The 10,193-nt window shown below is 26.1% G+C and overlaps 1 protein-coding gene across 1 annotated transcript in view; it reads left to right on the top strand.

The window, feature by feature from the left end:
* The first annotated feature begins 465 nt into the window (after window positions 1-465).
* Window positions 466-10,193, top strand: part of LOC129959476 (inversin-like) — a 56,010-nt gene continuing 46,282 nt past the window's right edge. The window contains exons 1-3 of the mRNA XM_056072324.1: window positions 466-795; window positions 6,635-6,808; window positions 6,996-7,061. Coding sequence (XP_055928299.1) covers window positions 559-795; window positions 6,635-6,808; window positions 6,996-7,061 — 477 coding nt within the window. The 5' untranslated portion in view covers window positions 466-558. The remainder of the gene's footprint in view (window positions 796-6,634; window positions 6,809-6,995; window positions 7,062-10,193) is intronic.

The raw sequence follows: 10,193 nt of genomic DNA, 5'->3' as shown, positions 1-10,193 counted from the left end.
CTATCGCAACACTTTACCCAATGCGTTAGAGCCAAATACTTTTTTTTTTAATCATGAGTCAACAATTTAGCTTAAAACATTTGTTCAGCATTCTTTTATCTTAAGAATGATTATTTAATTTATATTCCTTGTTTGAAAATTTAATCATGAAATGAAGTACACAATACCGTTTCATGTTTTATAAACTGTAGAATATTTCAACGCATTGGCGAAAAATGAGAATATTCATACTAATCTTGGAAGTGGAAAGTTTCTGGCTTCATATTTTTCTACTGAGTTTTTGTTGTCAGTAGAAACATTCCTGTTAGTTTAACATTCAAAAGTAAAATTCATTAAATTTTAAATTAGCAAAAATTTTAGCAGCAGTTAAAAAAAAAAAAAAAAAAAAAAAAAAAAACGATTTTTAAAATCCCGTAAGCAAGCCGAATGAGTTTTAATTGTATTTTACTTTCCTCGAATGGCAACATTAAAGTTTGTTCTTCTTTCAAATGAAAATAAATAGAGCTTATAAAAGTTCAATGGAATTTTCAAAGTATTTTTCAATGAAATCTTGACAGAATGACACTGCCACTTCATGTGGCATGTTCTACTGGAAAACGAAATGCTGTCAAGAAAATAATTGAATCTGTCCCTTTACATAACTTAGAAACTAAAGATGAAACGGGAAAAACTCCTTTGATGTTGAGTGTTATGCACAATCAAATAGAATGTGCTACTCTTTTGCTAAAAGCTGGTGTTCATGTAGACAATTCCGACTGTTCTGGACAAACGGGGCTTCATATAGCTACGAATAAAGTATGATGTTTTGGAATAATATAAGCAGTTTTTATAAAAAACGTTATTTATCTTGTAATATAAAAGAATTTCGTCAAATTGAATGAGGAAGTTACTTTATTTGCTTGAATTAAGTGAAGTATTCACATCATAAGTGAAGGTTAATTTCAAGGGAATTAAAATATTTGTTCTGTTTGCTTAATTTTAATTTTCAAGGAATAATTTATTTTATTAGTCCTTTGGTAATTGCATAATTTTGGTTACCTCTTTGGATGCTGTTGTGTTTGATTATTCTGAGCAGTCTTTAAAAAAAATTTTTTTTGCAGTATTTTTCTATAATCTCTACATTGCTATTATGAAAGGAAACAAATTTTCAACCAAAGAAGTTGTAACAATTATTTGTTATATGCATGTATTTATATAATTATTTGTATTATTATGAACAGTTATTTGTGTTATATTTATATTACAAAAAATTTGGAAATGACGTTGATTTTAATCTTTTTCGGGAAGCATTTTCCATATCATAAAGTTTCTTAAAATTAATTAAATGCATCATTTGTATAAATATAATGTATTCTGATTAATTTTTGTTGATTATTTTGTGCTTTTATGACCTTTTCCAAACATGTCTTACAACTTTAAATATATACTATTAATTAATTTATTGCTTTTAAGTTTTTGCGGATGCATATAATTTGTAAATTTAAACATATACAGAATACAACTTTCTAAAGTGTGAGTTAATTTCATCTTATCAATATTATAAGTGTGTAGTAAGATACACAGAAGATTTGAAAATTGATTAACTTTGCTCCTTGATAAGACATTTTAAACTGTATTCTACTTTCATAAATCTATAGGTAAAATTATACTTTAGTGTGCCCATTCTTATACCAATGATGCCAAGTCGCCAAAAAAGATGTCGAACCAAATTAACAATTCTGTGAACAGTTACAGTTGCCACTTGCAGCATTAAATTTATGTTCTTTACTGATAAGTATTGTTTTATCCGAGAAGAATTTTTTTTAACCCTTAGAGTTACTATCGTTGTTTATCTTTACAATTTCGGAATATAGTACTTTTGCAAACTGACTGCACCAGTCTGTTGTGTAGAAAAAATATTGAAAGCATGTGATGCCTTCAGCATTTTAAGAAGGCACTGGGAAGAAATGTTTAACTTAAAAAAACATCCTATGGCTTCGCTAGCAGTGGATGTAGGAACTAATAGCTTCACTAGGACATTTAACATAAGGACTATGTGGATGACAGCGATATTGACATGACAGAAACAGTACATAATCAACAGAAAAGAAAGAACAATGGAAGGAGCAATCAAACCATTCTCTATACAAAATTTCAAACAAGCATCCTTTCCCAACTTCAACTCGTAAAAAAATATATTCCACTTAACTTTCATCCATTCTGCAGGTTCAAAATACTTCCCACTATCCTATACACCAGACAATCATTCTTGAACAATTTGTGACATAACGAATTATCAAGGGAACTGTCAGAGCAGAAAAAGAATTACGAAAAGTGCAAGGAATTCCATTGCCAAAGATTTTTAAAGTAATAATTCAGACGATTTAGAAAAATGCATGTTGGTAGTTGAGAATTGCAAAAGAATAAATATTTTCTGTGTGTATTCACATTAAAAATAACAAAGTGTCTTATTAGCAATAAAAAAAACTTTTAATTATAATATAGAACTAAATTAAAATCTTAAATTGAAAATAATAAAAGAAGATATCGATTAAACATTTCACATAAAATAGTTGTAATTCGTGTATAATTCAACCACCGTAAAAAGCAGTGAACAAAGCAGCATTAAGGTTACTAGAAGTTCCTTTTGTTGGGTTACCAAAATTGGTGCCAAACTCAGGGGCACATTCAAGTACAATTAAATCAATCTATGTATAATCTTTAAATTGTCACATTATATGTTAATGCACAATTGTCTCTATTTTTAGAAATAATTGAAATTTATTTGTTATAGTTATAAGTTATTTGATTTTTTTTATTAACTGCTAAATCCTCAAATAAGTTTTGAAATTTTATTTTAACTTACTAAATAAAAACTATAAATTTGATTTTAAATAGATTGATGCATTAAATATAATAATAGTAATTAAATATGATAAAAACTCAACATGATACAGCTTAATGAAGAGGAGTTTGTAATTCATTGTTTTATTCCATCAAGTTTTTACAAGAAGTTTGTAATTAATACAATTTATCTGTCCAAACATTTCACGTGATTTAGAAAGCTTTGTTTTTAAATGCATTGATAAAACTGTTATTATAAAGATTTCCTATTTTCATGTATATTGTTAAAAAACAAACTGAATTATGAAATTTTTAAAAGATTAAAATTCTCAGCATCATTTTAATTTTTGAAGATTTCTTAACATGTAGATGAACTGCCATAATGAGTTACATATATTCTCATTTGACTCAAGTGCCGGTGGGTGTGTTGAAATGTTCTAAAAAATAATCAAGACTCTCTTTAATATATTGCTGACAAGGCCGGCCATAGAAATTGCGTGTGGGGTCATTTCAGTAGTTTGAGAAGAAAAAGTGAAAGAAAAAATAAAATGGATTATAAGTATAGAGGAACTTTGGTAAAATGACTTAATTCTTGATATTGAAGAAGAATTTGTTCAAGAACCAGATGCTTAAACAAGGGGGAAAAAATGATTATAAATCTCAAGATGAAACTCCTCTAAATCCAAACAGAAGATTCAAGCAAAGCTTCTATTTTTATATTCTAGGTATCATAATCAATTCTTTGCAGCAATGCTTTGGGCAACTAAATTCTATAAATGAAAAAATTGGATTTTTTTTTCTGCCAATGAACAATAAAGTAAAACAGCATTAAATTTTAAACGTGTAAAAAGACCTTCACTTTGCTTAAAATAATGATGATCATAATGATGTACATGGTTTTTAACTTCACCAAGAAATACTAATTATACTAGCTCTACTATCTGACAAAGTGACCTATCAGTTGAATTTATTTCAGTATGACCATGTTTGATGAAAATTTACCAAATCTTTTGGTGGTACTGAAAGGATTTTTCTGTCTTTTTTGCTAGAGGGACCTTTTAAGCTGAAACCATCGAAAGTTATTTATGGTCTACCATTGTTCCAGAAGCAACTAGTTGATTCAGCAATCATTTCATATGAATGAAATCATTTGCTGAATACTGAAACTGAGGAGATAATGAAAGATTTTGCAGAAAGAAAGGCAAAAAAAAAAAAAAAAAAAGAATTTGGGATACTATTTTAAAATGAAGTTTTGTATATTTAAAATAAAATGTTGAATATATTATTTCAGTTTCAAAAAAGTCATTGTATAATCTTAAACATATGTGGAGTTTAAAAATTCTTTACATAATAATATTCAATCATATTTGCAGATGAGAGATTATTTCTAAGTAAAAGATTTATTTGCAATTAAAAGTGATGGTCTGAGTAAAAGGTTATTTGTCATTTAGAATATTTGCATTATAGAATTTTATAAAATATATTATTTGTCTGTGTGGCACAATTTTGTTTGTTTCCTTGTCTGATTGATAAAATTTCTTTGGGCTGTCACTAAATAGGTAACTTATATTGTAAAACAGTGATTCTTATCTTTTGTTTGATCATATAGCTTTTGATTAGTCTTTTTAAATTTGAATACCCTAATTAAGAAATTTTTATTAATTACATTAAGGACTATGGGTAGTTTAAGACTGAAATGACTTTAATAAGCTTAATATTTGTAAAATTTATTTTTGATTTAAATTCTAATTCCATTTTTTTGTAATAGTTTAATTCATTATCCTAGCAAATGAAGACAACATTAAAATTTTGCATTAGTTTTTGATGAAATCAGACAATAACTTTTTATGATAATTAACTGTTTTAATGGGTGAATATTTAAATGTAGTCTTTGAGCTTGTTTCAAGGAGCTGAGTTTTATAAAATTAGATTCTAATGAAAACAAATAAAATCACGTTTAGAGATGGTCAAGTAATATATGATACTTGTTCTGCATATGTGAGAATGGTCTTTCTTTTTTCTGTTCATGAAAAATATGAACTATTTTATTGCTTAAAAATATTTGCTCAAACTTATATAACTTTTATTCTTCTCTAGAATTTAGGAAAAGAAAGTTTTATAACTTTTTAATTTATTTTATGCTTTGTATTTTCTGCCATTATCTGTATTTCTTTCATGTATCCCTAATTGATTCATTAAGTACCCCAAGTAATAAATATACTACGAGTTGAGATTCTCTACTCTAAATTAATTTTGCTTTTAAAATAAGTTTATTTGAAACAGCTAAACAGTTTTGTTTATTAAAAGTTTCTGAAATAAATCAATTATGCAAAAAGATCAAACTTGATTGGGGAATATCTTTCTCGTATCATCTATTGCAGGTTTATATTAATATTGCTTTCTGTTTTATATAAAAGTTTGAAGTATTTAGGATTTTTAAAAAAAAATCTAAGATAGTGATGAATGATTTTAAGATTTAAATTTATTATAGTCCTATAGTATATTTATATTAACGGTTTATTTTATTTAAATATGGTAATGTAACATTTTGCTTAAAAGTATTTGCCACATAATGATCCATAGGCTTGCAGCATTCCTTGTAGTTGTTTAATTTTTTTTTGACTTTTTTTCTATTATGTTTTGACATTTTCATTGATTCTGTTGATCTCATGTAGTTAAAAATAATCCATTAATAGCATGCTGTAACTCAGTTTGATTTAAAAAACTATTTTCATTCTATAAAATCTCATTTCACATAAAAAAAACGTGCTCAGAGCTGCTTTTCATCGTAGTTCAAAATTGCTTGATAAGTAGTTAGTATCCATCTCCATATGGCATATAAATAGGAAAAATGCAACATTATTAAGGGCTTAGTTTATCCTTATGATAAGGAAATTCGGAATTTAGTACTTTTCCACTCTCTTCTTTTCTGTCCTCCTTTTCTTTAACGTTTTCTATGCAATTTGCTCATTTTATTAACTAATTTTCTTTAATATTAATAGAATTTATTTTCTTATTTTGTATTATTAAAATATTTTCTTTATTTTGATATCCCTATTTATTGATATAAATCAGTTTTACAGATAAAAATCATTGTTCTTCAGATAAAACATATTTTGGAGTGCATATTTAAATCAATATTCCAACATTAACTGGGCACTAAGATTAAATAAGTATTAAAACAGATTCATTAAATGTTGGAAAATATTTATATCTGACATTGAATATAAATATTTTGATTTAAAAGAAAAGCAATTTTTTAATGTTTTACAGCACAATTTTTTTCCAAGTTGATAAAATACTATTCTAATTCTGTTTTTTTTTTTTTTTTTCCCTGTTAGGTTAGGAAAATCTTGCATTACCTCTATGTAATATTTTAATATCAGTAATACCTTATTATATTTTCAATTTTTTTTGTAGGAGTAATATTTCAATCATTGTAATATAAGCAAAATTAAAAATTTATTTTGAATACATAGGAAGAGGGTTTCTGAAGCATATATATGTCTGAAGTATATGTTCCATTGTATAGAAATTGTATTGTTTACTGCTAAATTAAGTTTCAAAATTATGTGATTTTCTGTTTCATATGTGTTACATAAATCTGAAATATATGTATACTTGATAATTCTATTTTTAAATTTTTTTAAAATTTTAAATATACTGGACCTATCTTAAAATAATTTTATTTTGGTATAATGTTGATGAATAATATTCCACTCGTGCAATTTTTTTAGAAAATTCTGAAATTTCATTTAAAATTGAAAAATTATTAAATGTGGTCATTTTATTTTTTATTTTAAAAAAATAGGGTTTCCATCGATGTGTAAAGTTACTGCTATCATATAATGCATCTAGTCAACAAAAAGACTTCTTTGGGGTGACACCTTTACATTTAGCAGCAATTCATGCAAATCCAAAGTGTCTGCTTGCCATATTAAAGGAAATTAAGCCAGGTGCAATAGATATTCAAGACAGCTGTAAAGTAGGTAACTCATAGTTATTTTTAATTGAAATAATTACTATAATTGTGACATAATAAATCCATAGTTCTTTCATTTGTTTCATTTATATAAACCTTTTTGTGCTTTTCAGTTTAAAATTTGTTAATATGCATTAATGATATTGAGTTGCTTTTCAATTTTCATATTAATGAATTAATCTTGTTACAGAAAACCCCACTGCATTGGTGTACAGCTTATGCAAGCTTTGAAAATACTAAAATTTTGCTAATGAAAGTAAGAATAATCTGGTTGTTATACTATGTATAATTACAAAACTTTTTTTTTTTAATATTTGATGTTTATTTTTTTTACCCTACACTGGATTTTAAAGAATTGCTTTTGCTTTTATATTAATATACAATTTTGTGTTTGGCAGTTTATTTATTTTTTGCCTCAATGAACAGAAATTGTCGGTTTAATTTTGACTCTTGCATTAGTTTGAAATCAGTCAATAGATCATTATCATCACATTATTTAATCACATATTGAATGAAATTGGTATGTTGATATTACCCATTAGAAAGGCAAATGTTTTTAGGATTTATTCAGGATTGTATCCCTTTGGCAACTATTGGTTATCTTATTAGCAGTAGAAATTTTGCTAATTTAATGTAATTTAAAGTTTTACAAGTTGATTAAGATAATTATTATTGTATTTTATATGAGTAATTTTGAATTAAATAATTTCAGATTTATATTTCTGCAACAAACTAAGCTAAATATTCAAACCAATGACTAAGTACTATGAACTAAGTTAAGTTTAGATAAAAAAATGAATTTTCAAATGCACCAGTGCATTTCTAGAGAGAAACTCAATTGCAGTTAGTGTTTAAATAATCAATCCTACTTAACATTCCTAAAGTTAAACTGGACAAATAGGTAACCTTCAGACATATCAGTTAATATTTCAATTATTGTATATTGCTAAATTAAATTCATTGTTTACAGAACAGAAAATAAATACAAGTATCTGATGCCACTTCTCAACTATTGCATTGTAACTTTTTGTTACTTTATGAGAACCATTTAAAAGGAATTTTAACATCAATAAAAGTCAGGATAAGAACTAAGTAAAATTTTATTTTAAAAAAGTTATAATTCATAGATCTCGATTTTATTTTAAGAATAGTATTTAAGATATTAAGATAAGTATTTAAAAGAGTAATTTTATATTACAAGAAATATTTAAAACATAAAGTCAGGAAAATTTTATGAATTGAACAATTTGGAAAGCACTCATATTGCAGAAAACTGATTTAAATGTTTTTGATTTAATGTAATATCCTATTTAAGTTGAAAGTTTGATTTGATATTCTATTCAGAATAGGATTAACATTTCATAAAATGAAAAAACATTTCATAAAATGAAAAAAAAAAAAGTTTTACATTCAATTTAATAATATTCAGAAAGAGGACTTTTTTCATTTTAGAATGTATAAAATTTTTTCACAAGCTATAAATTATTCAGAAATAATTGTAACAACAGCAACATTTCACATAAACTAATTAATAAAAATTTTGGTTAAAAAAACTTTTCCATAATAACTTGTGAATATTAAATTAAGATACCTTCTAAAAGTCCCAAATACTGTTATGTTATTTCTTTGCTATCTTTTTACTTGTGCTTCATGGAGAATAAGAAACAGTGTATCCGTAAACATAGCCTGTGATGCTTGTAAAGATTTGTTAAAATAACATCATATATCATCATATAAATACATAAACTAATATTGTTGACAAAATGTTTCCTTTTATATTTTTAGATAGTTTAAAATTCCTGCTTGTTCTGCAATTCTTGTGGAAAATACTATCCAAAAAATGTGAGAATTCTGCTCTATTTTTAAATTATGGAAACTTCAGTTAAACTTTAAAAAAGGAGGGGGAGGTGTTCTAAGATGTACATTTTTTAGCATTCAAAGCTTACTTGTGACAAATTTTAAATCTAGCTCAAATGATCACTTTGGTAGAATACCAATAGACAGTCATTAACTTTTATTATTATTGTCAAATACTAAAAAATAAACTGTCTTCATAATGCTAGTTTCATTTTCCCCCTTGTTTTTCAGTTTTTGTTACTATTGCAAAATCCTGATAATGACCTTTCTAACAATAAATTAAATCTTTTGATTATTTCTTTATTCTGATTTAGATGTCTTTAGAAGTTATAATTTTGACGCAGAATTATGATTTTCCTAAAACTTTTGGACATGCACTCTGAACTGCGAAGTATTTGATTTCTGAACAATACTTACTACTGAAATTTGATATAAGTATAATGTTATTGTTGGAAGAATGTATCTATTCAAATGAATTTCATAAAAATTATGACATGAATCCTTTTATATTGTAAAAACTTCTTGTTTGAAAAGGTATTATCATTCAGCAAATACCCTTTTTCTCCTTTCTCATATATAAAATATACAAAGAGAAAGTATTGCAATGATCAAAAATTCAAACTAGAAATATGAGGAATTTCAGGCTCAATTTTTTTCCAGACCTCTCTGAGTTTGAAAAGTACATTGTAAAAATAAAATAATGTCTAGCTATCATTCTGTCTGTCTGTGAACTAGATAACTCAAGAATGCATGAAACTAGAGCGATAAAATTTCATATATAGTCTAAGCACTAAATTTGTAGTTTTCCTTCAAAATTTGCACGAAATTCATCGGAAAGAAGTCTGTTTTCCGTCTCTCCATAAAAATAGGAATGTGATAATTCAAAGATGCGAAAATCTATATGGCTTGCATTTGATATATAGATTTATTTTGAGAATTGTAGATGTGTATTAAATTTTGAACCAAATCTGTCAAATGTTCTATGTATTCGAAATTGAAACGTGTAACATAGGTAAATAAAATTTAATATGTGGTCTTGTGGCCAAAATTGTAGATTTGTCAAATTTCGGATCCATTCAGTGGAAAGAAAGATGTCCAAAATGTCTGAGTTTTCATCATCATAATATGAAAACGAGCATCCATACTGTGTCTCTTCACGCAGAAATCGATGGTAGGGGCACTCAAGCTTGTAGACTGCTTTGACCTTTGACAGTTTATTGCCTGTTTCCCTACACTATCCTAACCCCACTATATGTTAAGGGAATGCAGAGAACGCTACATGGTGATTAGAAAAAAAAAGTGCTAGATTATTTTAAGTTCATGAAAATGTCGGAATGAAAACTGCTGGTTTAGAAATATGGGTTTTGAAAAGCGCATTATTAAGAAACAATAGCAAGAATATTGAAAAAATTTTAAATTTTGCTTCCATTTTTCTTTTTTTGGGAAGAAAATATTTTCTTTTCAGCCATCTATTTATTTTTTAAAATAACTTCTATTTTTATGTGTTACTTGGTTTGCTAAATCCATATTT

This window comes from Argiope bruennichi, chromosome X1, assembly GCF_947563725.1.
Source record: "Argiope bruennichi chromosome X1, qqArgBrue1.1, whole genome shotgun sequence".
Lineage (NCBI taxonomy): Eukaryota > Metazoa > Arthropoda > Arachnida > Araneae > Araneidae > Argiope > Argiope bruennichi.
Note: the sequence above shows the minus strand (reverse complement) of the source record. Positions and strands in the feature narration are given on the sequence as shown.